Source organism: Parasteatoda tepidariorum, chromosome 11 (genome assembly GCF_982258835.1).
Source record: "Parasteatoda tepidariorum strain Cologne lab strain chromosome 11, Ptep-v5.0, whole genome shotgun sequence".
Taxonomy (NCBI): Eukaryota; Metazoa; Arthropoda; class Arachnida; order Araneae; family Theridiidae; genus Parasteatoda; species Parasteatoda tepidariorum.
The window spans coordinates 89586468-89609360 of NC_141765.1; the positions used below are offsets into that span (position 1 = coordinate 89586468).

Sequence of the window (22893 nt, forward strand, 5' to 3'; positions counted from 1 at the left end):
GATCCCTTTTTACAGTTCATATCTGTTGAAAATCATCTGAAAGTCTTAATAAAATATTCAAAAACAGTTTTAAGAGTGATTAATTACATTTGACAAATCTTGATCATGACATTCAAGGAATATTAGATATTATTGGAAGTTTCAAAAAAAGTTGTTTTACTTAATCATCAAAATTATCGAATCTTAAGTACATAAGTAGTTCTGAGGTGATCATAGTACTTTTATAAAATATATGTTTGTAAACTACAGCTAAACAAACAAACATTAAGATAGTGAGTACTGTAAATACAACAAAATATATTTTACTTAAAAAGTTCTGCACTTTTTGTCTGCTAGGTTTAATTGATACAGAGTGTTTTTTTTATCTTGTTAGTAACGTCAGTTATATGCTCTAGTGCAGTGTTCCCCAAAGAGTGGTACGCGTACCCCCAGGGGTTCGGGAACAGTTTAGTGGGGGTACGCTTTCTTATGTGAAATATCTTAAATTAATTAACTAAACGATTGCTTAAACGAAAATTTAAAAAAATTTTATTTAAAAACAAAACCAACCATGAAAATTTGCGATTACGTATTTTTCTTTCGGTTTTTCTTTGCAGAGTTAACAGTTTATAATTAGTGGTGTTAATAGTCAGTTTTGATTTTTAACTTTTGTGCAATTTTTTAATAGTAAAGGTTTGTAATAAATTCTACTTATTTAGATTATTTTTATAAAATTTAATTTTTATCCCTCTAACACAGAATTTTTTACCAAAATGTAAGAATTTTTTACCGAAACTTTTGTACCAAAAAAGAAAAGTAAACATATTTTTAAAAAAATACATTCATTTTTTTACTAGTGGTACACAAGCATTACGAAAAATTTAGAAAGGGTACACAAAAGTCATAAGTATGAGAAACACTGCTCCTGTTTTTTAAATTATTTTATATAATTTTTATTAATATATTTAATTTCCAAAAGTGGCTGATATTAATCTATTTTTGAACACTGGCAGTGATACTTACTGGTATTAGAAATATTGACAAGATATTTTGAAATAATGTCCCCCCCCCCCAAATTTTCAGAAGAAATATAACTTTTTGCGCTTCATGTTTTTGTTTAGCACTTTACTAGATTTCTTTTGCAAAATATTTCACTATGATGAAACTCAGATAAGCTTTTTCAAATTAAATTGGTGTCAATTCTCAACATTTTGATGTGTTAAATGGCTTTAATATCCCTCTTAAAAGATTATGTACATAGATAAAATGACAGTAAAAAGTAGTTTGTATAGCGTAGCTATCATGTCTAATATTAAGGTACACTGAGAAAAAAAGTATGATCAAACCTACCGGAATATAGTCAATTTTACCGTGTTTCCGGCTCTATGAGAACACCAAAGAAACCAGGTAATTTTTACCAAAGCGCTTTGGTAATAACTTTCCGGTAAAATCAACAATAAAATATGGTTTTTAATACCATGCTGTTCGGGAGCAAATGCTGTAAAATTAGGTTATTTCAATCAAAAGTAGGTAATTTTAACAGTGAGATGATAGTTTGAGCTAGTACAGTTTGAATTGTAAAATTACTACATCAGGACTCTCCCAACCACCAAAAATGAAAGTTTTGAGGCAGCTGGTTCGAATGTCCCAATCTTTTATACGTTCTTCTCTAACTTTTGCTATCTGTTCTTCACCTTCACAAGAGCTATAATGACTCGTCTTTTGAAATGAGCTCACAAGCCTGCATATGTATGCGTAGAAATAAAATAAATTCTTAGAATGGTAATGATTTTTTTTTAAAATTATTTTTAAGCCAGTGTCGTCTTTACGCCAAATGCTATTTAAAATGCAGATAGCGGGTTCGAAAGTGTAACTATAGATGTATAACGAAAAATATATAAATTCGGCTTAGAAACATATATATGATCATGTGCTTATTACAAATAATTGCTCTTGTCAAATTGTAGAACAGATAGAATAAAACTTCGACACAAAGATATTGCATTACATTTACACTCCTGATCATTTGGCAGAATACAACACCTTGCAGCAATGGGGACCCTAATAATATATGGATGTTTTACTTGAGCATTGCCGTGTGGTATTTATTCCGCTAACCGCTCAGAAACGTTTTTGTATTAGGTTCCTCTTTAACATTCCATGTGTATTCTAGCTCTCTTTCGTAAAATTGTGCTATCTATTTTTCTAGCTGAAAAGAGTCTTTAACCCGTTCTTTGTGTTTACAAAGAAATCCACATATGTGAGTAAATAAGTCCCACTACCACATGAAAGATAGAACGGTCACCATGGTATAATATATCTGAGTTCAGTATCTGTAAAACAATTTAATTAAAGCGATCATCCTTGTTTCTTTAACCCTTGTTAAAATTGAGAAATTATATTAAAAAAAGAAATCAGTCATCCAATTCCTATCAGGCAATTAAATAAGCTGTCATTTTAAATAAATCGTAGAAGTGTAAATAATTTATTGCCCTTTTTTTCGGTAAGGGGCAAGGACATCAAAGAGTGAAAATTACCAAATTAAACGGAAAATTTCTCATAATTCTGAAGATCATTTTGGTCATTTAATTGTAATACTTTAGAGCATGGCATAAAAACTATTTATTTGGTTACATTTACTCTTGAGATTCATATTTGTTACTAAATGTATTGTAATAAGAAATATAATTTTAGAAAGAGTAACAGCAGCGTACGGTAAAATTACCATATGAATAATTTAAATACCATGTACTTGGGTTTAATTTTTAGAATTGTGATTTATTTTACTAGAAATGTCTTTTCTATCCAAGTATAGTGATTTTGACAGATTTTTTATCCTCTGTGTAAATTTTCATATACTTAAGCATCAATATTTATATAAGAAGCATTGAGGAAGTAAAATAAAACTATCGATACAATGATGCTTGCTAAATCATTCCTATTGATATGAAAGATGATTGTTTCAAAAAACCTCTTTCAAAATTAACGAATTTGTTTTCTATTTCAGGTTAAAATATGGTTTCAAAATAGACGAACAAAATGGAAAAAACTTGAAAATATCTCCTCAGCTGAAGCTGCTGAGCATAAACACACTCCAGAAAAGAGTGGAGGATGTAAAGGAAAATCCAAATCTTTAAAATCTAAAGAGAACGGAGCAACTCCAGCAAATGCCGAAGAAGGAGCGATAAATCATTCTGCTCAAATAAACAACGGTAAACTATCGAGTAGTGAATTAAGCAATGGTTTATCTTTAGAGGATCTAGATATGAAATCTAACCAAAATATTTCTGAAAACAGCCAGTCAAATAGTCGAATACCTGAAGATATTGAGAGACCTCAGTCAGAATCGTTAAGTTGTTCTAGTCAAGAGAGACGAGAAGAAATAATGCAGTATAGCCAAATTAAAATCAACACAATATCTCCTCTTCAAGTAACGAGAAACTGTATCTGTGTGGACATTATGAATCAAGAACTTGACGAATCAAATCATCAGTGATAAATATACCGGTGCATTTTTTTCATTGTTAAATCACATTCAAAAGACAATTATGTGTTACTAAGATGTTGGTTCCCGGACACTTAACATTTATTTCATTTGGGTTTTTATTGTGTCTCCCTCTATGTTTGCCAAGTGATTTGAGTTTCATTTTTTTTTTTTTTTAATAATGCTTGAATATTTTACACTGAACATCTGTTTTTCTGGCCATATATTTTCTTTACTTAATTTATATACTTCATTTGAACTGTTACCATATTTTTTTATGCTGATGGAATTTTAAGCGATATTTGAGAATTTTAAGGAAATTAGAAAGCTGTTGATTGTAAATAAAATATATTTGATGACATATCACTCAATAGTTTCTTTTAATTTTTATCATTTTAGTAAGAAAAATTATTTTATACAACTTGTTTCAAAATATATTAATACTGCGTCAAAAAATAAATACTAGTTTAACTTAAAAATAACTTAAAATAACTTAAAATTTCATAAAAATAATTATATTAACTAATTAGTTTACAAAGAACCTCCCAGAACTTTTAGAATAAGTGAGATATAATTTTACGATTTCTGAAATTAAATTGTTTCCTCTTAATATTAATCTTTCAAAGTTTTTATTTACGATGTAGCAAATTTAAATCTAAAAAAAGGCTAAAACTATATTCTATTAACAAATCTTATTCAATAATTTTTCAAATTTGTATTCTCAATTTGTTTGTTTTTCAACCAAATCTGTCAATATCTTTTATTGAATTCTCAACATACTATTTGGCGCAGAATTTAATACCAAAATGCGAATGAGAGGAGTTTTTTCATTAGTCTCGATTAATGAAATTCTGCTGTTACTTCATAAAAGCTTTAAAATAGTTAATAATTGAGACAATAAAGATTTGCTTTTCTTAATTAATCAATGTGATTAATGAATCGGATTTTTAATCAAATTAATTATTAGAGTTTTTAAAATATTTATTTTAGTATTAAATTGCGTTAATCAACTCTAGTTTTACATCAATTAGACTAAATGACCAACCCCATACTTTTACCATACTCTGATCCATACCCTATACTCTGATCCTTCAATGAACAACATATCAAGAAATCCATTTTTTAAAGCAATAGAGCAAATTAAATGTTAATCTTTTTAATTGCTTCTAAAATCATCTTGACTTATGGATTTTTCGATAGTTTGCCCATTTTATGTTTGATACAAAGTTTTCATCACGAAATTTACAGAGGACTTATTTTTATACATATCAACTTTATTGCTACCAAAATTTTCATACTTGTTTATTTCATTGATGACTCTCTTTTGTTACACCCGTATTGTAAAAGAACATAAGATATTTTCAAAGCATTTTAAGCAGAAATTTTTTTTTTATTTCATATAAAAAAAAAAACGCACCCCAAAAACCCTGATTTTCAAAACATTGGTCATTATTTCATATAATTTTAGTTTTTTTTTAATAGATGGTAATAGAAAGACGTTTATAGGAATTAGGTAATAGAAATTAATCACCCAAATTATTGCACCAAGTTTTGGTTATCTGCCCTATAGCTTTTATATTATATGCACGTCTTTGCGAAAAATTTCTCGTTATTTCCAATTTCTCTAAAACTAGAGCCAATGAGTGCGCTTTTATCGATTTAAAAGAGTTTTTTTTTCCTTTTGAAAAGTGTTGTCAAAATGTTTTTGTTTTTTAGAAAATATTGAAACGCTTCTGTCATATATTTTATTAGTACAGTATGTACTAATTGCCAGGACTAAAAAATATCTGCACTAGGAGCTTTTTTTAATTCTAATTTAACTATAAACATTCATACCATTGTAATATATCTTTGATGTTGTAGAAAATTCGTAAGGAATACTAATGTGACACTATCTTAATGTTTAACAAATGTTTTACACCAAATACAATAGCTAATAAATCTGATATATTTTTAAAAGAAGGCTAAAAGTGGATAATTATTTTGCCTTAATGATCTTGCTTTGCAACAACCCTTTTAAAGGCTTTCATGTTTGTGATGTCAAAGAATAAAAGTAGTTCCCGCTTTAAAATGTTGTAAATAGATCGCATATTTTTATAACTGACAGCCAAACACATTTTTGGAATTACGACTATCAATGTTCAATTCGCAGTCTTGAAATTTTTACCTAACTCAGGAAACAACTTCTGGATTAAGTATAAGGGTCCTTCATGGAGGACATTAAAGTTACATGGAGAGTCTACCACTGACGATATTTTAAGTCGGTGCAGGTCAGGAGCAGAATTCTTATCGACTAACCATCGGTGGGATTTGAATCACCACATTGGAGCCACTGAGGTTCTCACATAAATATTTGTCATAAGATGGCATTCAATGAAACTTTGACGATGAGACGTTGACATAAGTGGACTTTGCCGATACTAAAAATCTTCGTTGACTGGAAGCTTTCATTAAATTCTTCAAAAGCATTTCTACATGAAAGATATTATTTCTCATACTATGATTTTGCCTTTAATTATCTTGCGGATTATAATTTCAGAAAAATCGTTTAAAAGGTATTTAAGAAATGGTTAGTACCACATTAAGGTTAGATTAACATGCTCAAAAAATTTAACAATTCAAGAACGGTCAATAACGATAAAATTATGAAATAATTTTAAAATAGATATTTTTAAATATATCGTAATAAGAACAGTAAATTTATTGGCACAGTTTTAGTGAGAGTACAAAACGCTTCAAAACATGTTTATTAAATAAATCAACACAAACGCGTTTAACCCCTCTCCTTTAATACAAAAATGCAGACTTTGATTATAAATACTGCGAAAAAACTACCCGAAGTAAAGAAAAAAAGAGTTATTTAAAAAGCGATTCACATTATTTAATAGAATATTTCATGATTAAATGATTTAAACATTTAAATAATGAATTTTATACAGGGTGTTTATAAAGTCCCGGACCCATTTTGATGTTTAATAACTCATAAAATAATAAAGATAGATTAAAATTAATAACATAAATGGTTAGATAGACTCAAAAAGTTTCATAACCCTTGTCAATGAACTTCCACGTGTGCCCTCTTCGTCGCACGGAGAATATCAAGTCGATATTCAATTTCACGACAGGTAGCGGCAAACATGTCGGCATTCACAGAGGCTATTGCTGTTGTAATTCTGGCTTTTAGGTCATCAATGTTCGACACGATCCTCCTGTAAACATTGTCCCTTATAAATCTCCAAAGAAAAGGTCCAGCAGCGTTATATCAAGTGATCTGGGTGGCCAAGGAATTGGACCTCCTCGCCCAATGCATCTTCCTGGAAAATGGTCTTTCAAAGAACTACGAACTATGACACTCACATATACCTTCGTATTCGATGATACCTTCGTATTTTCACAACTAGAAGAGCTTCAGAAACATGTCTTTTTGCAACAAGATGGTGCACCACCTCATTGGGGTATCATCGTTCGTAGTTCTTTGAATGACCATTTTCCAGGAAGATGGATTGGGCGAGGAGGTCCAATTCCTTTGCTACCCAGATCACCTGATATAACGCCGCTGGACTTTTTTCTTTGGCGATTTATAAAGGACAATGTTTACAGGAGGATCGTGTCGAACATTGATGACCTAAAAGCCAGAATTACAACCGCAATAGCCTCTGTGGATGCCGACATGCTTGCCGCTACCTGCCGTGAAATTGACTATCGACTTGATATTCTCCGTGCGACGAAGGGGGCACACGTGGAAGTTCATTGACAAGGGTCATGAAACTTTTTGAGTCTATCTAACCATTTATGTACTTAATTTTAAGCTATCTTTATTATTTTATGAGTTATTAAACATCAAAATATGTCCGGGACTTTATAAACACCCTGTATATTTAAGAATATCAGTTGAAACAACGCTCTTTCTGGTATTATGCTAAAAATTTGCAATTTGTCAACTATAAAATTATATAGTACAAAAAAATAAATATATAAGTTATAAAGAATACAGTGTTTTATTATATTCAGAAAATTTTATGCATATTTAAGAAATGTTAGCTTCATTTAACTAAAATCTAAGCACTGCTTACTGCATTATATAACAGAAACTTTTGATAATGAATTTTTTTTTTTGCGTCATTTTGAAACTTAATCGAGCATACCGTTATTAAAGATAAATAATGCACATTTAATACTAAATTAAATTTTAATCCTGTAATTTTAAATTCTTCTAACACATCCAAACTATAACAGAGATTCAAGCTTAGTAATTTTTTTAAAAAATATCAAAACTAATTGTAAGACTATTTTACATATAAGGAGTCCGACTTATTTTACCAAAATTAATTTTAGGAATTTATTAACGAAGCCATAGATTAGCAAAAGAATTTTCGGTAAAAACCATGCCCATTGTCAAAGCTCATTGTTGCTACAAAAAGACAAAATTGTTTTTTAAAAAAGGCAGTATTACACTGTAAAAATTTCGAGCTATGTTGCGCCAAACATTGATATTCATTTGCTAACTGCATATAGTGGTGCTAAGTTTTACTATATATTGGTGCTTTCACTAGCTCCAAACATAGAGAGAAGGTTGCACCAAAAATGGGTATTTTGAAAGAGTCTAAAAGCAGCGAAAGGTTACACCAAAAATAAATGTTTTAAAGGGAACTAAAAGCAATGGAAGGTTGCACCATGATTTGATATTTTTGAAGTGAAATAAAAGCGAGGAAGGTTGCACTATTATTAGGTGTTTTTAAACTGCTAAGAAGCAGTTTAAGGCGGCACCATTATTAAATATTTTTAAAGTGCCAAAAAGCAGAGAAAGTTAGCATCATTATTGAGTATTTATAAGAAAGAGAAGATTATTTAAATCAAATTCATATCAATCAAACTATAATTTAATTATTTAAATCTATAAAAATAAAATAACTATTTATTTTAGATGCGTTATGTAATATTACATAACGCTATCAAAATATGCAGATAACGTTGACAAAAATATACAGATCCAGATCAATATTCAAACATAATTTATTCATTTTCAATCACTTTGATGTCTGTATACATAGACAGAATGCAATAATTTTTATGCAAAATCTAAAAATTTAAACATACTGTTCTTTTTATGCTTATCACAGCATTCATGAGAAAAGTACAAAATATTCACTCAAAAGTATGATAAATAGTATGTTTTTGCTACTAAGTGCATTCAGTTCTAATTTATTTTTAATTTACAGTAATTTAAAGTAAAAGTTATACTTGCATATGCCTCAATGTTCACAGTTTAGAAATTTGGGATCATTTGAAAATAATTTTCAATATTTTAATAAGATACTAAATTTCTTGATTTACTCTGCCTCATCTGAATTAAAATTTACCATATAACTAAATTACTTTATTGAAAACATAATTTACTACTTGATAAAAAAAATTAAAATTTTACTCAGTTTGGAAAAAAATTACTGTCATTTTCATACAAATTAGTAAATGGTGGTGAGTATTTGAGAAAAAGCAATATTTTTATTACATATTCATTATTAGCGATTTATACCATTTTCATAGATCAGGTTACTGATGCTTATAGGGTTTTCAGAGTCAGTTCATGTTTTGCAAGGTATTGTTTTGGTCTAAGGTTCCAAATTTGATTCCTAGCCTGGACAAATTTTCACTCAGTTGGAAAAGTTTTATTTGCAGATTATGACATATAAATTAAAATACATAACTTGAACTAAAACTTATTTAAAAGGGCTTTACAGCTTTCAGATTCTAACTATAACACTAAGTACTTCACACAAAAATTTTATGATTCACATTTAAATATTTATTCATGATCAAATAATTGATGTTTGGGGACGACACTGTCTTTCCAATATTTATATTCTGACAGAGGATAATTATCTAAAAGATTTTATTGTGCTGTTATTTTAACTACAACACATTTAACCTCTTACTTAAGAAACACAACAAGATTTAAAAAGATTACACACAAATAAAACTTTGGAGCCTTTTCAAAAAATAATAATTGTTTTTCCAAACACAAGTTTTTCTTTCGTAAAACTTGAAACACATTCCTTGTTTGTAAGCTGTTCTTGAAACTGGAACTCTTGAAGTTTGAAAAAACTGTTTATAACCTTCTAGAATTTTGTTAATTTCGCAAATTAAATATTTTTATCAATAGGTTTGGCACTGGCTATAACAATATTTTTTCCTAAGTCTCTTTCCTGACTTGAAGTATTGAAATTGTTGGTGCCTTTGTGCTAATGAAAGAAGATCATAAATTATGCAATTTATGCTAATAAAATGTATAAGATTTGAAATAACTCTAAACTTGAATCCTTACTTTTTTTAAAAACATAGAAAGATCAATCAAAGCGAGTCAAAGTTTAAGTTCTTTTTTAAAAATACAATATTAAAAAAATTGAGAAATTGTTGGTCTTATGTAAAAAAAATTTAAAACATTTCACCATTTGAAAAATATTTCGAGATCAACTATTTATACGGGTGGGGGGGGGGTATATTTTTATCTCAAGCCTCCTTTCACCCACAGAGATCCTGGAAAGGAAGGTTCTGATGTTTTAAATTATTATTATTATTTTAATTTTTGCTGATAAAATGAGCCCAAGTACCAACGTAGAATTTCTCCTCATGAAAAATTATGAAAAATTGTGAATTGAATTTTATGCAGGGTGACCCCGTAAAAAGATTGCAGAAGGAACTTGAATAGATCAAAGAGTTTGTGTTGAGTCTAAGAGGGCGGGATATGGCAGCTGATAAACACACAAGCAGTATTCATATGGATGGTATTAAGATCCACATGTATACTGTTTCTGAGGATTGTCTTTTTTACTAAAATTCTTTTGTTTCATAGAAACAGATATATTTCAGAATAAGAAAAAATTTCATAATTAAAAAAAAAAAAACTTTTCAAAAAAATATTACTTTAAAAAATTTAAATATTATAAATAATGCGTATGACCTTTTTCATGATCAATGAAAACATTCTATTTCATGTTTATGTTGACTTATTCCCCCCTCACAAAACACCAATGTTGGCTAAATTAATTTACATAAATCTACAAAAAAAAAAAAGATTGCATGGAAAAATAAGTAGAGAAGGCAAAGCATTTATGAGCATTTAAGTATTTTTTTTTTTTATTTTGATTCAATAAAAAAAATTTATTACCTTCTTAATACGATATTTTGTTTCATTTAAAATTTGTTTCCCTTAGCTGAAAAATATTAATAAGAAAATCTGTTTCTTTCTTTAAAAAAAATCGGAATAAGAAATCAACTTATTTCTAAATGCTATAAAAAAATCTTATTCTTGTCGGTATTTTGTTCAAAATTTCTTGGCGAATACAAAAAATTAGCTCTTTGTTTTCTTTAAACTCAATATAGGCCACTTTCTTTACTTCTTTCCTATTGTACACCCAACCAACTTAAGGAGTAACCCAGTTTCCATGACAACGGCTTGAGGTGAAACGGAGTATAATTCGCTTTCAAATTTTGCTACTAAGTCATTTAAGAATGCATAGAGAAAAATTCGGGTAATTATGTGACATTACAAACAAAAATGAGCAATATAGAACATGAAAATCAGAATCGAATCAGAGATACAGATAAAAAGTTTGAATCCTTACAGAAAGTACTTACTATTATTCATTTATTTTTGTTCGGAAAATGAAATTAAAACACGAAGCTTGAAATTTTTCACCGGCAGTACATTTGGCGGAAATCTATGCTGGTTAAGATTGCTGTATTTACCGTTTATTTGTCACTGGTATTGCACTTTCTGAGCGTATAAAATAGATTTATCTCCTTATTTACTTAAAAAGAGCTAATATAGATTTTAAAATATATAATTATTCATACAATGAATATAGTTTCCGAGAGGAAATTTGAAACTCTTGAAATTGAACTCTTAAAAATTGAATTTTTTCAGAACAGACAACAAAATTTTTAAAGATGATATGAAAGAAATAAACTGTAATTAATGCAAATATATAAGAAAAGTTTATTTACCTACAAAAGAAATAGATAATTTCAAAGACAACTTGCATGAGATGATAGCAAGCTTCGACAACAAAATAAACCATCAGTCAACAGTGAAAAAATAAATTATCGGTCACAGTTAAAGCTTGTGCCTGTCATAGTATGAAAGTTTGGTGCAATCAATTGCGCCATGAATGTATTTCTCGATCATATTTACCAATTTATAGTGCAACCTAAATAAAACAGTTTTTCATTTAACCAATTTATAGTGCAACCTAAATAAAACAATTTTTCATTTAACCAATTTATGGTGCAATTAGAAACTTTTCACCAAGTATTGGTTAAACATTTACCCAGTTTTTTTTTCAGTGTATGCTTTTAAATTCTTCGCATTTAAATTATAGAAATCGTTTTAGTGATGTTGGAATAATATTACTTCTTTTCATAATTGAAGGGGTAAAAGAATAAATAAAGGCTCTCAGAAATATTTTTTTTTTGCAGCAACACTGTAATTTTTTTTTCTTTAACCTTTTTTGAAGAAACAGTTTTTCAGTACTTTTTATTTAATTTTTAAAACTGTCTGACAGGCAGCAACGCGTTTTCCGGATGACCTTCATTCTTTGCTGTATTTCTTAATCATTTATGTGAGTAGACATGTAGCAAAAGACAAAGAGTAAACATGTAAATCGTCAAAAGCGTTAGGTCTAATGCTTTTGACGAAATTCATATCCTAGAATAAGTGAAGATAGCTCTCACTATGACGAAATGTACGTTCGATCATTTCCCACAAAACGTCAAAAATGAAGAAAACATTTCGTTAGTTTTAAGTATTCATTTTTTACCGTATATATGTATATTTATATATCATCTCAAGTGATATCATGAAATCGAAACTTTTTGATATTAACTTGATCGAACCAAACATCATTGAAATATATTGCAATTGCATCATTTGTATTCAAATATGATCATAATTCAGACTTACAATCAAAAAATGACGTTATTGCTTTGAAAGTCATCTTCCCTCAGGTGGAGTGCGAGCTGTTATTTTCATTTCTTGCCTTAGTCCATTTTCTTAATTTTATGAAATGCTAAACAGGATGTTTCATGGAAAATGTAAATAATTGCCTTGAGCTCGATGAAAAGAAATTTCAAGTACGAGTCTATGTTTTTGTGCAAGTGATCTGGAATGCTTCATTTTTACGGAAAGAAATAACTAAGAAAGTGCTTATTTTGGGCTATCAAAAAGGTATTTGACATTAAGAAATATGAAAACACGGTGGATGTATTAGACTAGTGAAGTATTTTAAAGTAACTGAATCTAGAAATACCTCCGTTCCCATTTGAACATTATAGTAACTCTAACCTGCATATTAAAAATAAAACTATTTTGATTCGTCACATAAAAAAATTATATATATGCAAAATATAATAAGAGATTGGAGAGAGAAACCTCTCCATTTTATCAGCAAATTTAAATAATAATTTGGTATCTGATTTTGAAATAAGATTTTAAATACAAAAGAACTTTCATATACATTCTGGTTTTAATAGTTGTGCCAACTGATTATCATAGTTTTCACCGGAATAGACAAGAACCAAAATTTAAGGAAAACTTTATATTATATTTTTAAAAAACACCATTTTTCGTATTTAATTTAATGTCAAGAATGAGGTAATTTTTTAACGCTTATCAAACTTCTCACACCATCAGAAGATAACTTATCTGGGAATATCACGGCAATAATTAATATTAATATATAATTACGTTTAATTTTAACTCAATCCTTACATTCTTTTTTTATTTTCCCAACTTATGCTAGGAATTATAATTAGGAAGGAATTTTACATTTTCGTTAACAGTCAGGAAGAAAATAAAGCTCTACCTGCGTATTTTAGATCTTTGTGAAAACGACAAAAATAAAAGAAGTATTGTACTGATGTTTTCAATGTTAAACAGGGTTTTGCATATTCTAATATAAAAATTCAACAGTAAACGTATTTCAATGTTAAATGCTATTAAAATAAAAGTTTGTTTCTTTTTCATAAAATGCTTCATGTGAGCCAGCCTTGTCTCTTATGAAACCTGTAAGAGAGAAAATAATAGAATTTGATCCTACATTGCAAAACATTTATAAAACATAACATTTAAATATAAGATAAAGTCCCACGGATCGTAAAAACACGGTTCCCAGTAGAGCACCGAAGTCAAGCATCACTAGCTGCGGTCAGGTAATCACTTTGCGTAAGGACCTAGGGTGCGCGGTATCGGTCCTCATTAAACTGTTCTGACGTAAAGTACTCGACCTCGCACGCAGGTCGTCGGGCTATCAAAGCAGGGGAGAAATTCCTTCTGCAGAGGATCAAAATTACAATGGCATGTCTTCGGATCATCCTCAGGGATATTTCCAGTTCGTCACCAATAGCCCATTGTGCCACACTGGCGAGACGTAACATAAAATAACATCAAAGAAAATTTTTCCTTAATGAAAGTTTAGTCAACAATATTAAAGTCTATCCTATAATGATGTGACAACACTAAGAAAGATCTTTGAAAATAGTCACTTCAGTTGGTTTTTGAGAAAACAACTCAATTCATTGTTAAATTTGATTCGTCTTTGAATGGAATGCAAACTTTGTTAGGTAACAAGAATGTACATACTGAATATAAAAGTTTTGTAAAAAGTGTAGGTCACTAATTATTTTTAACGTTAAACAAAAATACAGTCAAACCCCGCTATAGTGAACATGGTTTATAGTGAACTCCCGGATATAGTGAACCAAATGTTCGGTCCCTTGCCTTGCTATACACGCATAATGTCATTTTTTGTGGATATAGTGAACCAAAAAAGTGAGGAAGTTGGATATAATGAACTTTTTTCTGTCTTCGACTGATTTTCTTCTTCATTTTTTTTGATATTTTCAGGGAATATAAACTATCCAAATCTGAAGTTTGTAACATATGAAAAAATAGGCAATTAATAATTTCTGCTCATGAAAAAAATTTAGATGGCAGAATAAGTTGAGAAAAGCAGATCACAAGGATGTTGAAGAAGCATTACTGAAGTGGTTCACCATTCGAAGAAGCCGCAATTTTCCTGTATCTGGACAAATGTGGATGAATTTGCTAAGTGTTTTTATGAGACTACTTTCATGTGCTCAAATGGCTGGTTAGACAGGTTTAAAAAACGGAATAACAGAAATTCAGGAAAAATTATCTGAGAGTCGGGAAGTGTTCCATAACTGATGTTGAGGATTGCTCATCAGCTAAATATTACTAATTTTTTTTGTACGCAAGACGAAGAGTAATGAAAAATAACACATTTTTTGCTACTATATAATATTTTCCAGTCACTTATTTGAATAATGTGCAATAAAAGGGAGGAGTTTGGGAACCATTAGTTAAATTATCTGCGTAACGGATATAGTGAACACCCGGTTATAGTGAACAGAAATTTCGTTCCTTTGAAGGTTCACTACAGCGGGGTTTGACTGTATTATCGAATTCTGAAAAATCCCAGTCGAGGACAGTGGGTATACAAAACCTGTTTAGTTGCTAGAGGAGAAAGACGATTATAACCTGCAATTAAACAGATTTTGATTTAATAGAGATTCATCAGATTTTGAAAACGTTTTTTTTTTCTCGTTTAAATATTATTCTGAAATTCCTATTGTGTATGCATTCTATTCCTTATTTTTATAAAGATTTTGAATGTACATTAAAAGAGGTCTTAACAGAACATCCTGTATGTAAAATAATTTTTTGTTAGTTTTCCATTAAACATTCTGATATTTGAGTAATATGCCATTAACGAAATAAATTTTAAGTAAAAACCTAATATGCACATATTTCTTCTTCAGTGTGCATGTCCACCCCAGTCTGTGCTAAGTGAGAAATCTTCCAAAATTTTATAGCCACTCAATAGCAGTTAAGACCAGATTTTATGTGCCTTGGAAATACTTGGGTAGTAAACGACTAGGAGCTCAATGACGAGCACACCGCACAAATACGAGGCTTTAAAAACGCCAGTTAAGGTTTATTTTCCTCAAATAACCAGACGCCTAGGTGAATAGCGGTAGAACAAATTAAGTAATGCACGGTATGCTTTTCTGCCATTGCATTTTAAGATAAGAAATAAAACCAATTTAATTTTTGTCTACTCCTTCATTCAATTTAATTGAAACTATAACAAACCTTATTTTACAGTAGCAAAAATCTTAATTTTACCATGTTTTGAATGAGAATAATATCGGTTAATTTTATTTTCTTTCATAATCATCGTTGAACAGCCGACCCAGTTTTCGGGTTTACTCCTACCAGTGCTCAACTCCATAGCTTTGTAATTTTGAACCCACTCCAGAAGACAAGAGAACTCCTGAATCAAGTATTGGGGGAAATTTTCCTTCGTGGAGGACCCTTTGATAGGACTAACCCTCATTTGTGCCATATGAAGGGGAAAACCACGAAAACCTCCCACGGTTAGCCTGACGGCAAGGGGAATCTATCCCATGATCCGTCTATTGCTGTGGATGTTTTACGCCAGCACTGTGGTCGATGCGAGCCGAGTGCGGATTACGAATTGACCAGCCATCGGTGGGATTCGAACCCGGTTCACCTCATTGGAAGGTTAACGCTCTATCCCCTGAGCCACCACGGCTATATATCGTTAATTATCTTTTTCCAATAAATAAATAAACCTATGTGGAGGCATAATGTATGGTGTTAATCCACAACTATAGTCAGGATGTTCTGTAATCGTTGCCCTAAATACATATTTTTAGAATCTTTGTCGAAAATGCAATATAATAAGTAAGCGCAATGATGGTTGCAAATTGAGTAAGGAAAAAATAAACGCTATCGAAATCTGAGTATGGAGAAAGATAGTTTCAAACGCAATAAATCGTGATCTTCGCGCTATTCGAAAAGTCTTCATGCTTTAAATACCACCTTCTTCAATAATGATTCATCAGATTTCGATAAAGCTTTTATTTTTCTGCCTGCAAAAATATCTCAAATAGCCACAAAATGAGCTAAAATATCCAACTCTTCCGCTTTATTCTTGAAAAATAAATGAAAAGAAATATTGTCACATTGATTATGAAATCTATAATAAATTGAAAAAGGAAAACCCACCCACAAAGAAGTTAAAGCTGTTTTTAAAAAGTGTATGAGAAAAACGGAGTTTCTATTGATGGATCATTCTGCGTACAAAGTGTGATAATAATCAAAAACAGTAACGGCATGACTTCCTTTAAAAAATGGATATTCACAATTCGTTTTTTAACGAGACTGTTTCCTAGGAAATGCTCGGAACGAAAGGATGGTCTGGGTAACTAAACTAATATACATTAAATTTTAAAATATCAGCCTAAGATGCACACTATAAGAAAGAAGTACCATTTTTTTAATAATCTTAACAACCCCGATTTCTCTCCAATTGCTGCAGAAAATCTTTTTTTCAGACCTGTCCAAAAGTTATTTGAAACCCTTTTAATACGACTGTTTTCTCACAATCAAGAAAACGGAAATAGTAAAGGAAATCCATTGAATCTTACAAACCTCTATCACTAATATAAAAAAGCAATTAAATTATTAGTACAACTAAAATATTAATTAAATTAACTTAGTTAAATTGGATGTTATGTTCATTAATTAGATGTTTAGTTAAATTAGATATGTTTAAGGATTACATCAAATGTGGATAAACACAAAAGAATTGAATCTGTTCATGAATTGGAGAAAACTCTTGCTGCTGATAATGATTGAGATTTCTTCAAACAATTGTGTCAAAAATTTAGTAAAATAATGAAATACAGTAGCGTCTAAAACAAGAGTTCTTTTACCTAGAGGACTAGAAAGCTAAAAAAAAATTTTGTCGTTACGATTTTCCCGCTCTATTTTGTTTATCTATTAAATGCTATTCATAATTTAAAGTTTATAATCACTAATGCATTAAAACACTTAAGTATTTTTAAAATTGGTGTTTTTAAATTATTTTCTCTGTTTTGAGGAAAAGAAATCATCAGAAGCTTATATTTAAATCTGTTTGAACTTAGTCAACTCAAAACATTCCTTTTAAATGCATTTACTTACTGTTGTTTATTTTAAGTGTGTCATTCACAAATCATATTAATAAATTTGCTTCTCATAAATACAGTGATACCTAAGATTGAAATATTCATTCAGTAATGAAATTATCAATCTATAATTGATTACAGAGAATCTATCACAAAAATATGACCTGGAGCATATTCTTTCCGTCCAATACAATAAAAAATAAATGCTCAATAAAAGTTCAAATCAAAGCATTGCCAGTATTGATTACAAAAGAAAACGGCTCACCCTCCTCTAGGCAGTTCTGATAACATTTTAAAGCATCAGGTTCCACGATAAATGAATTTTGTGTCGATAGATGGCGGTAAAATCGAGGTGGGGAAACATTTGATGAAAAAAGAAATTATGTCATCTCCGATGGAGGCTCCTCTGAACAGCCGAATGTAATTGACTGATAATGATCCTTTCGGAAAAGGAAAAACGGTGCATGGAAATCTCAGAGAAAGAACGGAGTAGTTTTATTTGCTATGTAAGTTCAATGACACTTCCGATGGAAATTGGAACGATTTATTTCTTTAATTTGAATTTTTCCCTCTACTTTTTTTTCATCTCCCCCCTCCAACCCCGCATTTTCAGTATAAGCGAGAAGTGGAGTGTGTTGAGTAACACGAATATTGGTCGAATCATTATTTTCTTTTATTTGCAGAAAAGGGTACTCAACTTGCAGATCTCTTTTGATGAAAGAAAAATTCCTACATCGTGAAATTAAACCACCAGTTGAAGAAGCTTTATTTAAATGAAATGTACTAAATGAGCAATTACTTTACTGTCAAACCTGTAAAAAATGATTCTTTCGACCAGAACCAGAATTATATTTGAATAAATGAAATGATTATTAAGGAGCCCATTTAAATTACCTGTAAGATTACATTTTAAAGGATTTTTCATTTTGTTACAATACGGATTGAATCAAATGGAGGGTACTACTTGCTAGTATGTTAATATTCGTTATAAGAAGTATTGTCGGAGCTATATTTGTGACTTATATTATGTGTGACAGAGGTCTACAAAAGTGACATAATTCATTTTATGTAAAAAATAAACAAACAAAAAAATATTTGATTTTAAACGTTTCTAATTTGAAGAGAAAGCCAATTGAGGAATAATGTGGAGCATTTTTCGTTACTTTATGATAATAAACAAATATCAAATAATTCTCAGTACAAATCATCCATAAGAAAGGAAACCCCACTTTTTAACATTCGAAGAAAAACCCCTATTTAATTTTCATAAGATTATGAATAAATTACTCTTTTTCTAGAGTGTGTTGCAATAAAAGACAATAATTTTAACCATTTTTACCCTTTAAATACATCCAATTCAAATGTTATTATATTAATAACCACTCAATAAATTAAAATAATAGTGAAAAAAATATATATTATGGTAGTTGTCATTAATTTCACATTTCTTATCAGCGATGTCGATTTTTGAGTATATCTCAGATATAAAAATAACCTTAATGTCTTTTTCAAATTTTTCAAGTGGCATCAACAGTTTTGGACCACTTTGAACAACTATTATATCATTTCTACCTTTATATGCTGCAACCGTAGTATTATGCAATTCTCTTCTAATTTACCCGATAGCTTGGTTCAAAATCCCGGTATTAAGGTCCAACATTTAACTATTTTTTCAAAAATGTGGATTAAGTAATAATTACTTCAAGGTTTTGAAATTTATTTTAAGAACCATTATTTCGTCTTCTCTTTTTCAATTTTATCTCAAAGAACATTTCATCATTAGTTTCTTTTCATAACTATAGAATATTTTATTCAATTAATCTGCAATGATTCATTTAATTTGCTTTGAATGCTTTAAAAAATGTAATTATTTTTATCTTAAGTAAATTGAATAAGAAGTAAGTACATTGAATGTTTCTATAATATTTGACTTTTTGTGTCACTTTTATTTTCTTAACTCTCCGTAATATTTTCTTTCAATTAATTAAATCTTCTTTATTTAAAAAAAAAAAACTTTGTTCCCAAATAAAAGAGTTACAAAAAGCCAATGTCAATCTTAGAAAGCGCAAGAAATGGCATCGCATGGTTGACAGAAGATGCTGTGGAGAAAATGTTGGAGGCAAAATTTTATGAATAGGGGGATCAACACCATCTCTCGCGTAGTTGTGATTGCGCATTAAAAGGTTTCAGGCGTTTGCATGCGATTTGCTTAAGATTTCTCTCTCAACCCTAAGCTATGTGGGAATGGCGAAACTTTCAGTGAAGCGGAGACAAGCTCAATAACGGGATTTGTGCGGGTGACAAGCTGCCAGCTTAGCTGTCACCTCGATCCGAGGTCTTCTCTTTTACCCCTACTTACGATGAGAGAGTAGCATCTGGTATGATGGAGGCTGATTGCTTCCAAAGGCCTTCTTCCCCCACCACCCGCATTCGAATATAGGGGAAATAATGTTTGAATGGGGAAGATGGTGTTCAGCAATTTTAGTAAGCATTTACAAAAAAGTGTCATTTTGTTTCGTCTAATCTACAATTCTTGCTTAAATGATGCGTTTGATTCTGCTTCATGTTAAATCATATATATCAGAGTCTCTTTTGTCAAAACATCTCATTCACTGCTTCTATGTGGCTGAAATATCTTTACAAAACCGCAACACATTTTAGTCTTACTACAATAAGCTAATCACACTCATTATTCAATTAACCTGATTTATTTCAGGTTCCTTACAATAAGCTCAGAGGATTATTGTATGTAGTCTTAAGAAGGATTTATTGTAAAGATTGAATAAAAGATTATTAAAAAGTCTGATAGCCTGTTCAGGTCCCTCAGCGTTATGATGAGGGGCAGACGATTTATTGACAGTAGTGCCAACTTTGGCAACTATAAGAAGAATTATGCTCATTATGAAAATAAAAAAATTAGCAATAAAACTAGCTCTAATGCAATAAGAATTGTTATTATTATTTTTTTATTATTATATTTATCATTGGTTTTAAATAAGATTGATTTTCACATAAAGAAATTTGCATTAAAATATCCATTTATAAAACAAGAATATAAATGAAAAAACAGAAAAGATTTTAACAGTAGCAAGCAGTCGAACCATTGTTAGATAAAAATGATGTAAGTTTTTATATGCACATGTTTGGTAGCTAGCAGGAAAAAAAGGAAACATGTGAAAGAATCTTATAAATAAATGTTTAGGTACCTGGGAAGTGGAATGATTTTTGTAAAGAATAAAGAGAGTTACTTTTAACAAGAAAATCGTGTGTTCCCAATTATTAGCCTTGTTACTGCGTTATTTCAATTCCTCTCATTAATATATTATACTTCTCTACCTAAAGCGTGCACAGGGCTAAGTGTAATAAGTAAAATCAGCCTGATTGAGTAATTCGTATGTTTCCAATTAGCCTAAAGGTGTATGGGCTGATTATAATGAGCTGATTCTAAAAATATCAGGCTTTTTTTAAATACTGGAGACTTCCCCAATGAAGCTGGTGCATTGTAAGATACCGACGATATTTGCAAAGAGCCGAATTTTTTAATTAGCTTGAGACACATAGATTGCTATGCATTGTAAAATATCGGTAGCATTTGCAAAGTTTTCAATCAGCCTGCGACGTATACATTGGGGTTCGTTGAGTGAAATCTTGAATGCGTTTTTGGCATTGACATTGTTTTGATCTCTCGTGCGGTACCAGAATTTTAAGAAATTATTTATCTAGATACTTTTTTTTTCCATGCAGATTACATAAAATTAAATGAGTCTTTTCCAGTTAACTAGTTATCTAGTTAACTAGCCTTATCTAGTTATCTAGTTAACTAGCGTTATCTAGTTATCTAGTTAACTTCCATGAAAATCATGAATTAGCCTTATTCTAGTTTTCCAATTTGAAAATCTTGACCATTTTTGAATTATGATATAAAGCATACTGAAAATTATGCATGAAATAATTATATCTTTCTGATTGCATCTTACAACGGGAGTGCCATTTACTGAGAAAAAAGAAACTTAAAAAATTCTTTCCGGTTGTGTTTTTACTGTTCGTTCGAAATGCTGAAAATTACGTGTTTTAAAATACGAGATAATAAGTGATGTTATTCAATAAATTCATTATTAAAGTTTTAATTTATTTGCAAAGTATATTTACCGAAAATGTAATTTCAAATATTTTTTTTTTTCTCTTCGCTTTATCAAATTCACTTAACTTTTATTCGTTGAATAAAAACAAATACGTTTCTCTATAAACATTTTCATTATATTTTGAAGCTGAAATTAGTTAAATATTTTTTTATTCATCATGTGGTGAACATTATGGCTCTCTAACAGATATTTTTTAGTTTTTTATAACATATTCTTGATGTTATAGTTTTATTACTATTCATGTATTATAATTTAGAAATCATAAAAAATTACTACAACTTAGAATCATAGTTTTGTGATTTTATTTGAGTAATTGAGGTTCTCTCCTTGTACAATTTTTATTGAAACGAAAAAAGGTTCTAAAACAGAAATAAATCACTAAAATTCAAATTTCACATAACAAATGTGATCACAAATCAACATAGAATCACAACGACAATTGTCCGACTTCATAGGCTTAGAATAAATACATAAAATTAATAGATCGCAAATAGGGGATGAAATTGTCTGAAGGAATCGAAAAGATTGAATGCAATTAAATGGAGAAAAATCTCCTGACAGTTCTCCTGATTTGCATAAATACTAAATAACAAAGGGACAAAAATGGTTATTGGAGTAGAAATGGTTGAATAAAAACAGAAGAAATAAAAGTTTTGTTAAGCCAATCACAACATTAAAAGCTCGGTAACAGGTGAAGAGCAAAAGTAGGTGGAACGAAAACAAAATCTTTTTCTGAGTGTTCGAAAAGTATTGGCATTCTTATTCCAGAGATGGAGAAAGCGAGCTTTCTTTTTCAGTTACTCTCTTTTCTACTTTACTTTTTTGGACCAATACTTCGGACAGCCAATCAAAGTGTCAACTGCCGCGAAGGCGGGAAAAGTGGGCAGGCAGCTCCTTTGCGTGCCATGCCACTAAGGGTTGCTTCCTGGAATTAACTTTTCTCGCCAAACAAATTTCAAAACTTGCTAAAACACGCCAACTAAGTATCTTAACGAGATTTAAACTGCACTTGCATCTCAGCTACTGTTTGTGAAACACGCCTGTGAGTCTACTTACCGTCTCCAATACAAGAAATTAAGTTAATGTAAAGTGCTTCGTTGTTTTTCGTTCTATTTGCGTAGATGGATTTTCTGATTTAGAAAGATATATCCGTTTAATATATATATATAACGTTTATTTTACAAAAGTTGTTTGAAAAATCATTAACATAATATCGCTAAATTTGAAAGTTATGCT

General features: G+C 30.0%; 2 protein-coding genes across 3 annotated transcripts in view; one reads left to right on the forward strand and one right to left on the reverse strand.

Moving 5' to 3' along the window:
• Positions 1 to 3829, forward strand: part of LOC147801877 (uncharacterized) — a 165940-nt gene extending 162111 nt beyond the window's left edge. The window contains exon 3 of the mRNA XM_087154952.1: positions 2987 to 3829. Within this exon, the coding sequence (XP_087011078.1) occupies positions 2987 to 3475 (489 nt within the window). The 3' untranslated portion in view covers positions 3476 to 3829. The remainder of the gene's footprint in view (positions 1 to 2986) is intronic.
• LOC107455196 (uncharacterized) overlaps positions 1 to 22893 on the reverse strand; it is a 342163-nt gene that overhangs the window by 268953 nt on the left and 50317 nt on the right. Inside the window, exon 3 of one of the 2 annotated variants that reach the window (XR_015430405.1) lies at positions 13264 to 13523. The exons of the other annotated variant lie outside the window; for it this stretch is intronic. The gene's annotated coding sequence lies outside the window, so the exon portion shown is untranslated. Of the gene's footprint in view, positions 1 to 13263; positions 13524 to 22893 lie in introns of those variants that run through there. 2 annotated transcript variants of the gene reach the window in all.